The 15,002-nt window shown below is 41.1% G+C and overlaps 1 protein-coding gene across 14 annotated transcripts in view; it reads left to right on the forward strand.

Annotated features, from left to right (window-relative positions):
• The window catches only part of COL19A1 (collagen type XIX alpha 1 chain), a 404,037-nt gene that overhangs the window by 239,589 nt on the left and 149,446 nt on the right, over nt 1–15,002 (forward strand). For all 14 annotated transcript variants that reach the window (XR_008314075.1, XM_053286727.1, XM_053286726.1 and 11 more), the window contains one exon: nt 14,319–14,372. Coding sequence is in view for 13 of the 14 variants with exons in the window: in XM_053286727.1 (XP_053142702.1) it covers nt 14,319–14,372 (54 nt within the window). In the remaining variant the exon portion in view is untranslated. The remainder of the gene's footprint in view (nt 1–14,318; nt 14,373–15,002) is intronic.

A 15,002-nucleotide genomic window follows, 5' to 3' on the forward strand; every position in this document is an offset into this window, starting at 1 on the left:
GATGCCTCCAAGCCCTAGGCCACTTAGAACTGGGCTAATCATGAATGACATCAGGACTCAGAACTGAGCAGCATCACCTTTGTTAGGTTGCTGCCTCAACAGCATCATGGGTTTACTATGCATGCAAGTAGCAAGCCAGGTTAATATTGTTAGATTTCCTTTTGGTGCATGTCACTCTAGAGGAATGACAGTCTATGTTATTAGATGAACTAGAAGCCATGTTGATCATGTATGCAGAGAACAACTAGTACACCCTGTGTAGAATCAATGTATATGGAATAGTTTAGTAGGGCTGTCTCAGTCTGAGCTCCTCTTTTGCCTTTGTCTTTCACCTTCTCCTTGCTGATCCTACCAGCAGCGGGGGAAATGCCCTCTCTGGGAAAGAGAGAAAGAGGCCTTTAATTCTCACACGAACCTGGCTGAAAATAATGGTATTTTTATCTAATGGGTTTAATGTCCAAAAATCATTAATCTGAATGACCTTCCCAACAAACTCTGATGAAACAGCATTTATTAGCACCCCTGCTAACTGAGCAAAGAGACACCTTTTTAAAGTGGTGATTCTCTTATATTTAGCAGGGGGAGAGCAACTGGCCCTATCCAACCCCAGCACAGCATCCTTCCAGTGGCTGTTGCTGGTGTTTACCTTATGTTTCTTTTTAGTTTGTGAGCCCTTTGGGGACAGGAGACCATCTTATTTATGTATTTTTCTATGTGAACAGCTTTGAGAATTTTGTTGAAGAGCAGTATATAAATATTTGTTGTCGTTGTCATTGTCGTATTATATGTGAGTTATCCATTTGCATGCTAGACAATAAAAATCATTTAACTTTCTTGGATATTATTTCATTTGAGTAATATTGCATGGAATCGTCTGATGTTCAGAACATTAGGTAACCAAAGCCCTGTTCAGGTGTTATTAAGCCATGGATGCTGTACCTAGGCACAGCAACAATGGGAGTGTGTCAGTAAACCCTGCCCCCACACCAGTATCCTCATAAACCACACATAGCAGCAGTCTACAGATCTGCAGAGACAAACCCTGTATTCAGGGAGAGAGCTTCCCTATGACTGAGAATGCTGGGATTGGGAAGGCAGATGCTTTATAACTTCTGAACAGGGCCAAACCTACTACATTTAAATTGAGATTCCCAGGAGGACAGGCAGACTAGACATACTCCACACACTTAATCTGTGTGTGATATATAGGATTAAACAAAGGAAATGCAGGTGGATGTGTATACTGCCTAGGAGTGGCTTTACAAGCTTTGCTAGCTGAGCGTGGATACTATAAGATGACAGTAGGCATGTCAGAGGCCAGGATCGTTATTACTACCAAATCCCAGAGAGCAAATAGAGATAATAAGCATAGACTGTCTCAAAAGTTGAGAGGAGATCAAGGAGAATAAAAATAGAAGAGAGCCCTTGTGACTTCAGAATATTTAAGATCGTTATACATTTTACATTATACAGCAGTCTCAGTAGAATATAAAAGTTGAAAATGAGACTGGGAAGTGTCAAAGCAAGCTAAGGTGTGAGAATAGATAAATGACTCAAATGGATCAAGATAAAAGAAATAAGAAGAAATAAGGTGATGGAGGGTAGAGGTCTGAATAATAGTCTCTTAAGCTATGAGGCTTGTTGTGTTAAGTAAGGATGAGCCTGAGCAGAAAAAGAGGAAGATAAACAGTGTGAATGAGAAAATAAAGAACAGAAAGAGCAAATGTTTACAAAAAAAAAAAAAAAAAGTGAGAGGGAATTGGACCAAAAAGGGAAGACAACAAGCATCAGAGGCAAAGGAGTAGGGGAAGAGTGTGTCAAGGAGGATTTATCCAAAATTCTACTAATACCTCAATTGGATCCAATCAAAATGGCAAAAAAAAAAAAAAAATCTTCAGCAAGCTTTTGAGTTCTGAAGAACTCTTTATCAGGCTGGATAAGCAAAGCCAAAAAGGAAGTGTAGTGCAATAGTCCTAAAAGTCTGCAATTTCTAGTGTTTAAGTCTTAAGGTGAAGTCCAATAAGAATGAAGTAATCTAGCAGTTACTCTATTCTGTGCCCTAGTACTAATTGAGTACTGAGGAAGATTTAATGAGACAGAAATAAAAGCAGAAGAGATATTACCAACAAGAAAAGGAGTAGACACATTAAGAAATAGCAGAATGTTAACGCAGTAAATGACAAAAATATTGGGAGATATTGAGAAAGGCAAAGGCGGATGACAAATAAAAGAAGCAAAGGTACCAACATGCTGAGGATGAGAAAACGGAAGACAAGTGGAGAAAAGAGCCCTATAAGCATAAGTCCATGGCAAATAAAACCAATAGATTTGTATTTGCACTGTCACTGACAACCTGTGATACAGTACCTGTGATGCAGGAATAAAAATAAAGCAAGAATGGGTATTTTAAAGGCATGGAGTATTATCCTAAACATGACTATGCAAAGGTCAGTAGGACCTATTTCCTATAAGTAGAGCCTATTTCCTATAAGTGAGCTTAAGATCACCAATCTTAATAGAGATTTTATTTTTCTTATTATTGCTGGCTTTAAATGAAAATAGTGATGCAACAGACATTGCATATGGTCACAGAATGGTACAGCTCCAACTTTTATGATGGTTTTGAAACGTTTAGCAGTAGATGATGTGAAATTACACTGTGGGAATCACAAGATGACAGCTGATCCATTACCCAATAACTTGTAGACTAAGGATCCACTTCCAGGAAGTGGTTGTTGAATGTAATGGGTTCTTCTAATCCACAAAGTTCCCTGCTCACTGAGCTTTCCCCACCAGCTTTTCAGCCTCCCAGCCTATCAAATCACATCACAATTCTAAAGTGTTTTTTGGTGTGGTGGTGGTTTTTTCAAAGCTCCCTGTGCTCCTTGGTATTTTCAGGTAATCTGTAGCTTTTCATGGATACTAGAGGATGAATTCAATGAATCTGTATTTTCCACTTTTCACTGCAAAGAAAGAGGGCAAGGTTCTTTCAGTTGGGGAATTCTGTGCATTCTTAATCACTTACTGTTACAAGTGTGTTGCCCATATGCAAAAATTTACCCTTTGAAAAACCAGCAGAAATATGGAAAGGAAACAGGAAGATATACATGCCATCTGGATGCAGATTTTGAATGTTATGGAATTTATTTTTAAAAGTTGCTCATTTCCTGGATAAGTTTGTGATTCATTGTTCCTGTAAGCTAATGATGGCTTTCAGGCACTTTCCAGTCCTTGTTCATCCATCTTGAATTGAAGTAGTGTGGGGGACTGAAAGAGAGATACATCTCCTTCCAGCAAGAAACTTCTGCTCCCTGTTATCTTTGCCCTTCCAAACACAGTTGCTTCTACCTAATGAGACATATGCTGTTTCCCAAATCATACTATTAATACTAGCTAGTGGGATGTTTCTTTCCCTGCTGCAAAATCTTGAGAGAATACAGAGAGAGAGAGAGAGAGAGAGAGAGAGAGAGAGAGAGAAGGACCAAGCAGTCTCCGAGGAGGAGGGGCTTTCAGGGATGTTGTTTTTAAAAAGACTTATATTCTGTTTGTATTAATATAATTAATTTGGGAGAGAAGCTCCTGACAATAAAACATAATTATAGCAATAAAAACAACAGCAAGAAATTTAAAAAATGATAATACAAATACGATAATATGACTGCAAAAAAGAGGAATAAAGCAGCCAAAAAGTCCTCTAACATCTTTGCAGCATAACAGGAATTCCACATTATACTCAGTCTCCCCCCAAAAAATCCTTAAAGAGGAGGCTGTATCAGATGATAAAATAAATCTAACTAGCTGACCTGGCACAGAGGACCTAGTTCTCCCTAGCTCTCACCTCCACCGCAGTTCGTCCTGCCCCAGTTCGTTCTCCCACAGCGGCCAGGCTTCTTCTTGTCCGCCGCCGCTTCTCCTCCCTGCCCAGCAGCCAGCCAGCCTGGTCTCTAGTTTGCCGCCACCATCACCATCTTACTTCCCTGCCTGCCTCCGCTGTCATTTCGCTGCCAGCCTCCACTGCTGTTTCCCTCTGCTTTGCCCAGCTGCCGCCGTTGCCACCATTTTCTTTCCAGCTGTCTGGCTGCCTTCTTTCCCCCACTGGCTGGCCTCTTCCCCCCACCCACTGGCTGCGCCACCATTCACCGGCGTTTGCTGCCACAGCCACTACCATTCTCCCCCCTCCCAGTTGTCCCGTTGCTATACCAAACTCTCGCGAGAGCTGCCACACATGAGATTAGTGTGGGTACGCCTAGTAGAAATATATATAAAGAATAAGATTATGCGGCCAGACAGGTTCCCTTGGGAAGGACATTTCATAGTGGCAGCACCACACCCCAAAGGCTCTGCTCTTTGTACCCATGTCAGCATCATTACAAGAAGGCGCACTTGGGCAATTTGGCTGCCCAGACCACCCAGCTGCAAGCCCCTCCCCCCACGAGGCCCCCGAAATCTCCTTTGTGGGAGCCATCGCCAAGCGGCCATGCCTGCAACGCACCTGCCCCGCAAAACCTCTGTGCTTTTGAGGGGGGAAATTATCATTACCACGTCCAAGGGGTGGTTGCAGGGAGGCGCAGAGAAGCAGTCCTTCTCCCCTTTCCCCCGGTGGAGGCCGGAGTGATGTTTGGCCAGCATTCAGGCCAGCATCTTTTTCAAATCTTTTTTCGAACTGCAAGGCGCAACTCCGCAGTTGAGAGATCGTCGCAAGCCCGTGATGTCACAAGCCTGTGTGTGTCTCTGTGTGCATGTGTGTAAAATATCAATTATAATCAAAGAGGTCAGGAAGTGGAAAAGATTGCCCGCTAGTGAGATAAGCTCCTTCCTGCAAGTTTTCCCACACACAAGAGTTTTGTGCTTTAACAAAAAAAAAAATAGCCTGCAGGGTGTGTTTTATTTGCTTTAGCTTGCTGGGAGTGGATTTACACAAAATACACTTGTGTATTTTGCAAACAATCTTTTAAAACATTGGAATGCATCATTCAAGTAATTGCTTGCAACACTCCAGTAGGGATGTGCACAAATTGTGATATGAAGCGTGATTCGCAACACATCCCCAGCACCTTTAAAATGGAGGAGAGCAAGTGCATACCTGCTCGTCCACCTGTTGCCACTACTTCCTGTATCAGCAGCTCTCACCCAACTATCATCACATCCTGGTGGCACTCTTCCCAGCTGCCCTTGCATGACAGCCAGTGTAGGCATTGCCTTCACACATGCACAGCAGCCATTTGCATAGTCAGCAACCATGCTGACCACACCAATGGCTGCCGCGCATGAGTGGAAGCTATGTGTGTGCTGAGTGTCACATGAGGGCAACAGGGGAGAGCGCCACCAGCACACGATGATAGCTGGGAGAGCGCTGCTGATACAGGAAGTGGTGGCAAGCAGCGGAAGAGAAGGTATGCACCTGCTGTTAAAGAAGCCAGGAATGTGTTGTGAATCTCGCTTCGAATCACGATTCATGCACATCCCTACATCCCAGCCCCACCATTTTCCAGTCAACTCTCAACCTAATCTACTTTTCTTGCTGTGAGAATACGACTGGGGACCATGTATGCCACCCTGAATTCCTTGGAAGAAGGGCAGGATAAAAATATATTTAAAACACTAAGTAAATAAAATTGCCACACCACCATATGCACACACCTGTGATAATACAGTTGGAGTCTGATCCACCTATTTGAATGGATAATAATGCACATAAATATATGATGCCCCAGTCCAATCCAACAGTTGGAGCACAGTCCTTTTAAAAAACTGAGGTGAGTTCTTAGGTATGTTCTAGGATGCAATCCAAGATACATTCTAGGATACGTTCTTTGGTATGTTCCAAAATAAGTTATGACTTAAGTTCCAAAGTAAGTTCTGAGATAAATTCTTAGGTATGTTCTGAGGTATATTCTGAGATAAGTTCTTAGGTGTGTTCCAAGGTAAATTCTTAGGTATATTCTGAGATTAGTTCCAAAGTAGATTATGAAACAGGTACCTTCTGAGAAATCTTCTGAGATAAGTTCCAAGGTACATTCTTAGGCATGTTCCAGGAATAAGTTCCAGGATAGATTCCAAGATACGTTCTTAGGTACGCTCTGAGATGAGATCCAAGGTAAGTTCTTAGGAAAATTCCGAGATAAGTTTCATGATCAGTTCCAAGATAAGTTCTTAGCTATGCTCCAAAATAAATTCCATAGTAAGCTCTCAGGTACATTACAAGATGAATTCTTAGCTGCATTCCAAAATATATTCTGAGATACATTCTTAGGTACATTCAGTGGTAAATTCTGAGATACCTTCTCAGATAAGTTCCAAGATATCTTCTGAGTTAAGTTCTGAGGTGCGTTTCATGATAAGTTCTGAGGCAGATTCTTTGTGAATTCTGAAATTAGTTCCAAGGTACATTCTGAGGAAAGTTCTGATATATAATCGGTGATAAGTTCCAAGGTACATTCTATGAAAAGTTCTGAAGTACTTTCTTAGGTACATTCTAAGATAAGGTATATTCCATGATAAGTTCCAAGGCATGTTCTGAGACATGTTGTATGATAAATTCCATGGTACATTCTGAGATACATCCTGTGATAAGTTCTGAGGTACATTCCAAGTTAATTTCTGAGGTGGTTTCTATGACAAATTCCAAGGTAAGTTCTCAGATATGTGTTATGATAATCTCTGAACTATGTTCACAGATAATTTCTGAGGTATGTTCTATAATAAGTAGTGCAATACTTCCTGAGGTATGTTCCAAATTCAGTTCTGAGATTCATTCTATGAAAGGTTCCAAGATAATGTGATACATTCTGAGTTAAGTTCTTAGGTTCATTTGATTATACATTCTGAGATATATACTATGATAAGTTCAGAGATCCATTCCCAGATAAGTTCTGAGAAATATTTTTTATTATTATTAAATGCTTTTATTAGTATTATAAGTAGAAACAGAAAGGTTACATCTCTGAGAGCTCAACAAAACCATACAAGTTTACATAAAAGATCTTGTCCATCAAAAAAACCCAAACATACATAAGAAGAACACAATGATATTAATTGTGTCTAAAAGATCTAAGACTAAGCATCAATAGCCATCAATAAAGAATCTTGAACTCCTCAAGGAAAAATCCCCCACCAGCTAATTGACCATCATACTGTCAAGCAGTCTAAGGAGGAGAGAACTGACCCAGCCATGACATACAAAATATAAGTAATGTAAATAATTCAATCACGGAACCAGACATCCTCAGTGCTTTGCACTATGGGCTCCCACTTCCCACAAGCTCAGAAGTGTTGTTAACTATCCATATTATTAATTCTCCAAGACGGGCCATGCGTGGGGATGTGGTAGAAAGGAGGCAATTGGCTGACAGAGTTTGCAAGCAGAAGCACCTGATTGGGCAGTGGGGATTCCATATGCAGACAGGGAGAAGGAACCTGTGAGAGCAGATGCACCATGGTTATTGGGCAGTGGGGATTCCATATGCAGATAGGGAGGAGGAGCCTGTGGCACTGTGGTGATTGGGCAGTGGGGATTCCCTATGCAGATAAGGAGGAGGAGCCTGTGATGGTTAAGGTCAGTTGGAATGCAACTGTTACTGGTCGGAAGATGTTCTTGATTGTAGAGGAGAGGAATCTTCATGTATAAAAGGATAGCAGGCAGGGGTCTGCAAAAAGACGGGTCGTGAGGGAGGAAGGAGCCCCTTCAGGAGAAGGAGGATACCATTGTGTGAATTAAATGAGGAAACAAGATGAACAAAATCTGTTAACTCAGGGAGGGAGGGAGAGAGAGAGAAACCATGAAGGGAGGGGGAAGAAAGAGTGGGGAAGAGCAAGTGGAGGAGAGAGAAAGAGAAAAAGAAGGGGGGGTAAGAGAGAAAGAAGGAAGGGTGAGGGACGGGCCTGAGCCTGTCAGCAGGCTGAGGGGAATGAGTGGCCATGGCTGCACTGGCAGCAAGAAAGGGTCCAGGCAACCACTGCTGCTGTTTGGGGCTACCGAGGCCATTGTCAGAGGGAGGGAGGCAGGCAAGGGATGGGACTGAGCCTGTCAGTGGCCTGAAGGAAACAAGTGGCCATGGTGGTGGTGGCAGCGAGGAAGGGCCCGGTCAACCACTGCTGCAGCTCCTGGAGGGAGGAGCAGGAGAGGGGTTCAGATGAGGGTGGGGAGGTCTCTGGGGATAGGGGGCTGCAGCTTGGCCAATAAGCCGCAGCAATGCTGCAGCCATGACCAAGAAGGATGTGGGCGATGGAAGCAATGGGATGGAGAAGGAGCAGGAGTGCAGCTCAGGTGAGGGTGGGGATATCTCTGAGGTGAGGGGAGCAATCAAGTACTAACACACAGATGCTCTAGAGTGTGCAAGAGTGAGACGGTAGTGGCAAGGAGGTGGGCAGATGGCGGGCAAAGCCCTACCAGCCAGGAGGAGGATGGCCTGGCCCTGGCCCACTCAATGGGGAGAGCTGCGGGGGGAGAGAGCTGCAGAGGGAGAGAGCTGCAGGGGAGAGTGAGCCAGCAAGCTGTGGGCGGGAGAGCGAGTGAGTGAGCTGCGGGGGGGAGAGAGCGAGCGAGCTGTGAGGGGGAGTGAGCGAGCGAGCTGCGGGGGGAGAGAGCAAGCGAGCTGTGGGCGGGAGAGTGAGCGAGTGAGCTGCGGGGGGAGAGCGAGTGAGCTGTGAGGGGGAGTGAGCGAGCGAGCTGCGGGGGGAGAGAGCGAGCGAGCTGCGGGGGGAGAGCGAGCAAGCTGCGGGGGGAGAGAGTGAGCAAGTAAGCTGCGGGGGGGAACGAGCGAGCTGTGGGGGGAGAGAGTGAGCGAGCTGTGGGGGAGAGTGAGTGAGCACACTGCAGGGGGGAGAGAGTGAGTGAGAGCACTGCGGGGGAATGCCACAGGCTCAGTGCACAACGGCACAGATGCTCTGTGCGGGGTTAGCTAGTTAATGATTAGTTTCTATATTCTATAAGAGAGAATATGAGTTCCCTCGCTCCAATTTTGTCCTTCATCTGATTTAAAACCTGTATAAATAGAAATAAGAAAACCTAAAATTTATTCAGAAACTTTCATTTGGTGAATTAATTGAATCTTATAATGTATATGTTTAGTAAAATGTGTTTTATAATGTATTATTTTCCAATACTAAATAAAAAGGAGATTTCTAAAAAGTCATAGATCTTGTATTCTTTTCTGTCCCAGCTTCATTAAATGATAAAAAAGAAGTTCCGTACAAAATAATAAATGGTATATGCCATCATATAATAATCTTATATATTTTTATATCCCATATTATGAATATAATATATAATCTCATATATTAAGCTGATGGACAGATAGAATCTAAAATGATCAAAAAGCATCCATGAATCTAGCAAAAACCAAAAATGAGTTCAGTGAATTTTAAAATCCTTGTTCTATCAAAACAAGGGTGTTACAGGCTTAAGACAAGAAGCTCTACAGCAGACTTCACCAGCAAAATGCTATAAAATTTAGTTACACCTATCTTCCCATTTGAATTTCAATAGTATAAATAACAGATGAAGGAATCTAAACGAAATTCATGAATTCAATCCTACTAATAACAACTCTAAAATAGATATGTAATTTTAAATGTATCTCAAATATATGTCTCAAATATGTAACTTTAAATATGCCTCAATGCACTTTATAATACCAATTAGAAAGATTCTATGATGTTCTGAGATAAGTTCTGAGGTATGATTCTATGATACGTTTTGAGGCCCATTCTGTAAGTTCCAAGGTAAGTGTTGAGGTCTGTTCTATGATACATTCCAAGATAATTTCTGAGGTACATTCCAAGATAGATACATTCAGTGATAAGTTTTAAAATACGTTCTAAGTTCTGAGATACATTCTGTTATAAGTTCTGAGATATGTTCTGCAGTGTATTCTTGATAAGTTCTATGATGCATTCTGAAGTACATTGCATAAGTTCAGAGATAATTTCCAAGGTAATTTCTATGATAAGTTCCAAGGTATGGCTCTGGAATGCTCTCCTGGTGGCTATTCGCTCCTCGGTCTCCATCACAGTTTTTAGAAAGCATGTTAAATCTTGACTTTTTACCCAGGCTTTTATATAATTGTCTCTACTGCTGCTTCTTTGTATTTTGTATGGTTATTTTATGCTTGTATTTTAAATCTTTTTAGTCAGATTTATGTTTTTATATTTTAGCTTAATATTTTAATTGTGTATTTTTATAGTCCTGTTTTAATTTTTCTGTGATAACTGCCTTGGGATTGATTTAATGAAAGGTGGTATATAAATTTAACAATTAAATAAACAAATAAAGGTATGTTCTACAATAATTTCAGAGGTATGTTCTATGTAAAGTTTTGAGAAACATTATATACATTCTGAAGTATGTTCTGAGGTAATTTCCAAGATACGTTCTATGATCAGTTCCAAGATACATTCCTGAGGCACATTCTGTGATAAGTTCCTAGGGAAGTCTTAAGACATGTTCTATGATCATTTCCAAGGTAAATTATTTGGTACTTTCTGAATTCTGAGCTACATTTCAAGATAAGTTCTGAGGTACATTCCAAAATAAGTTCTTTGGAATGTTCCAAGCTACATTCTGAGGTATATTCTGATATATGTTCTGAGGTACATTCCAAGATAATTTCTTAGGTATCTTGCAAGGCAAGTTTGTAGGTACGTTCAAAGATAAGTTCTGGGGCTTATAGTGAGATATGTTTTTAGGGAAATTCTTGGGTCCATTCTGAGATGAGTTCTGAAGTATATTCTAAGATAAGTATTTAAACTACACATCTGAGCTCTGTGTGAACCAATCCTTATGCTCTCTGGGTTGGACCCAAGGTTTTTTGCTCAGTTAACAGAAGGAGCTTCCATTCATTCAAGGAGAGCTGTGCTCACAGAATGAACCCTAGCTTAGTGGTAGAGCATCTTCTTTGCATCCAGATCCCAGGTTCACTTGCTAGAATTTTCAGGTAGGTCTGGGAAAGGCCTCAGTCTGAAATCCAGGTCAGCCGCTGCCAATTAGAGCAGATAATGCTGACCTAGATGAACCAGTAATCTGACTAAGCAGAAAGCAGGTTCATATGTCTGTATATTCTAAGGACTCCTTCCACTCCTAGAAGGATCCTTTATGTGAACTGAACTCTTTTCCCATTCTCATTGTGAACACTTTGCCCCATCAGATGAAAGTTATAATACATTCTTTTTTCATTATATTTTGGTAAGATTTGACTTTTATGAACTCTAAAAGAAAAGAGGCTGATTTTAACCTTTTAAAATCCATTGTAAAAAGGAGAAAAAATACTGGAAACAAGCCCTAGTGTCATAATACGCTGGTGTTTGAAGAAGCTTCTGGCTGCTTAGCCAGATTTGTTTAGGTGTGCTGTAAGCCTGAACATAATTATTTATAGACTTTTCCACATTAATATAAAAACAGGATATGAGAAAGTTGCATTGGTACATTTTAGCAAACACATGGCCGGTGGCTGACTGGCACAAAGGAAAAAGTGATTTTTGCATTCTGTTTACTATGCTGTCCACCCTAAGTCTGCAATGTTCTTCATAAAGAACATTTTAGAAAAAGTGAAAAATGTGGCTTGCCAGGCATTCTGTCATGTTTTGCTGTGGTAATTAGCATCTGATTCACTGTTGTACATGCCATTCAAAGCAGCTTCTTTTTTGATTTAACACTTCACTGTTAGTCTGTTTAGACTGTTCTGATTTGAAGTGTCACTCCAGTCTCGATGCACCCTTAAAAACATGCAGACAGAAACAGAAAAGTGTCTTTAAAGCAGTCAATGGTATTTGGTTATAATAAATAAGATGGACTATTTTAAAATGCAATCCATTTTAAAATGTAGAATGTTTCAGTTCATGTATATTTTATTTCCTGGCATAAAATGTTAGCATCTTAACTTTTGAGTTGGACTAGGGAAGCCTGAGTTTCAACCGCAAGCAGCCTGATACAAGGTCTCTTTCTGCATGTGGGAACTCTGATGTGTACATAGCACTCCATTGTCCACAAGGGCTTCCCCATTCACGTGATGGTGGAAATTATCTTTCTTTGCATGCATTTCAGCCACCACTGGAGCAGGTTAGACACATGTCACTTCGTGTGTGAATTGTAGTATATATAAATCTGGGGATTGGAGAGTCAAGTAACCACTAGATGACTTTGAGCGAGTCACACTTCAGATCCATATCCTTAACTTATAAAAAGGGGGTTTGCTTCAGAGGACTGTCATGAGGATGAATGAGGTCATTGTCGTAATGCACCTTGTTGTAATGCATCCCAAGAGTGCTATATACATTGATAATGCAAATAACTATGTATTGGTAATTAGCAAAAGAGCAGCTGCATCACAGCTGATTTTTAAGGTCAAGCTGATTTAGACACAGACATGATTTTAAAAACAGATTAGCTCTATTTCATCCTGCACCATAGAGTTAATCCATTTTTTACAATCATGTATATGTCAGCACAACTTGACCTTAAAAGTACAAGTCTACAGTACGTGTCTCTGGAAACAAATAAAAAACCATTAAGAGCTATCAAAGTTCAGTTAACAGATAGCATAATGAGCTAAGAGGTATAGCCATATGTGAAATGCATGAACTTAAAGAGATATCAGAAGACACATGGCTGCTAAAGAATTTTAAACTACTGATTTTCGATCTTGGATTCTCATGGAACTGCTTAGCTCTTGGAATCAAGGTTGAGCTGGCTGTGAATCTCAGCAGGTGACAGATTGCTTAAGTAAATGGAGATCAATAAGTAGGAAGCACATAATTCAGTTCTCTTCTGACACAGCTGAAAATCAGCCTAGAAAAAGGGGGCAGAACATTTGTAAATGTGTTATACACAGCCTATTTTATATGACTTAGGGTGACAACTATATTGCAGTTTTACATCTTAGACTGTGCCTGTACCATCTTTGCATGTTATTCAGCTGGGCTGAATGCATGGTATTCATCAAAATGCTTTTATCCTTGAAACATAGCTTATAAAACAATTACAAATTTAAATTATGGTGAAGCAAATATACTTTTTGGGCAGCCTCCCGACTAGTATTTCAGAGAGCAGAAGTTCTGCTTGCATAAGAATTTCTACCAATTTCCACTTCAGATAAGTGAGCTACTTCTCTGGGACAGCACAGTAGTTCATCCAGTGCCTGCCTGCCCGCCCCACATGCATGGCTAGAGGGGAAATGGCAAAGTGGCACTGTGCAACTGCTTCTCATCCATTACCAAAATGAAAGGAAAGAAGGGAGAAAGATTTGAAGGAACGAACGGATTGGGTGTGTGGTTTTAATGGTGCGGGGAGGAAAGAGAAGAACACCATTGGTGCTCCACTTCAGGCAGTGAAGTGTCATGAGATGGTGCTGGGTAGAACTAGGGTCTCCTCTTTCACTCTCAGTAGGAGGATGGGTGTATTCATAAGGGGATAAAGGAATTTTTAAAAGTAAGCATTATTTGTGTATGGAAGATAATTGGGAGCCAGTGTAATTACAGTGGAGGTAGGAGACTAACAAGGTGGTGGGAGATGTGGAGGAGGAAGTGGAGTTATAGTGGGGAGGTGGATGGATATTTAATCTTTTTTATTTTAGGTTGCAAAAAACCAACCCTAACTCTGGCCCTATTTGCAGAAAAAGCCATTCAAAAGAGGGTGGGGGTGGGGCCTTGGTTCAGGTAAGTGGGGCAGAACAGAACTGCATATTATAGCTCTCCATTTGCTCTGCCTAAGACAATGATCTGGCTTCAGCAACAATATAACCCTTTGTTAGCATTGCAGAAGCTAAAGTTGGAGCATAGGATTGGACTGTTAGAGCTGGGTGATTGTGTCAAATTCTGCAGTCTATTACGCTCTTTTAGAATTACTTTATTTTTTAAAAAAGTATATACTGCTTTTCAACACAAATGTTATCAAAGCAGCTTATATAGCAAAATAAAAGATAAGATGGCTCCCTGACCCAAAAAAGCTGACATTCTTAAACACACAGCAACAGCTACTAAAGAGATGCTGTGATGGACTGAATAGACACAGTTGCTCCCATTTGCTAAATATAAGAGTCATCACTTTAAAAAGGTGCCTCTTTGTCCACTTAGCAGTGGTAACTGCTTGGAAAAAAAGGGGACATTGCTTTGTGACTGAATATTTGAAGCTGCCTTAAACCAAATCAGACCCTTCATCCAGGCTTTAAGTCAAGGATCTTTTCCAACCATAACTAGAAATGCCAGGGATTGAACTTGGGACTTTCTGCACTCAAAGCAAGTGTACTACTATTGAGTTGTGGTGCAATTCAGTCTTGCTCTCTAATTTTCATTAATATGTTTTTTAAAAATTTGTTGTTTTCCAGGGACGAAGAGGCAAGCCAGGAGTACCTGGAAAGGCTGGGCCACCTGGGCCACCTGTGAGTAACCACCTGGGATAGCATGAAACTCATTTATGTCAAGAATGTGTAGCTGATTATCCTAGAGCAGCTTTAAGTGAACTCAGCAGATACTTATTTTCTCTGTAGTATCCAGTGCTAATGAATAAAAGGACAAGAAAGGGATCTACACAGACACACAGAGAGGTGTGGGGAGTGGGATTGGTAGGAAAGGACCATAACTTCTGAAACTCCAGTGGAAATGGAAGAAATTGGTTAGCATTTCAAAGAGCAAGCTATGTACATTATCTGATGGATATTGCTAATTCCATTTACCCAAACCAATGATGCAGTGTGTGTAAGATGGGATAATTTCTGTCTCAGAGGGGTAATTTCAAAGATGAAGGGCTGTACGATGAGCTTGCCAACTGTCTGAATGGTGGAGAGGATTATATCCAATGCTGGAAGGAGCATTCAAGTGTAGATCAAATGAGTTTGCTGAAGAATCAAAGAAGATTAAGAAATACATAAACTGTATGAAAGGAATTGTAATATGCATCACTAGAGGTTTTAATTCAAATCTAAGAATTTTGGGGTTGCCTTTCTCCTTCTTAGATATGCATGGTTTGGAATATAGCTGATTCTCAGGATTCCTCAGTGTGAAGTGGAGGC

This window comes from Hemicordylus capensis, chromosome 1 (assembly GCF_027244095.1).
Source record: "Hemicordylus capensis ecotype Gifberg chromosome 1, rHemCap1.1.pri, whole genome shotgun sequence".
Taxonomy (NCBI): domain Eukaryota; kingdom Metazoa; phylum Chordata; class Lepidosauria; order Squamata; family Cordylidae; genus Hemicordylus; species Hemicordylus capensis.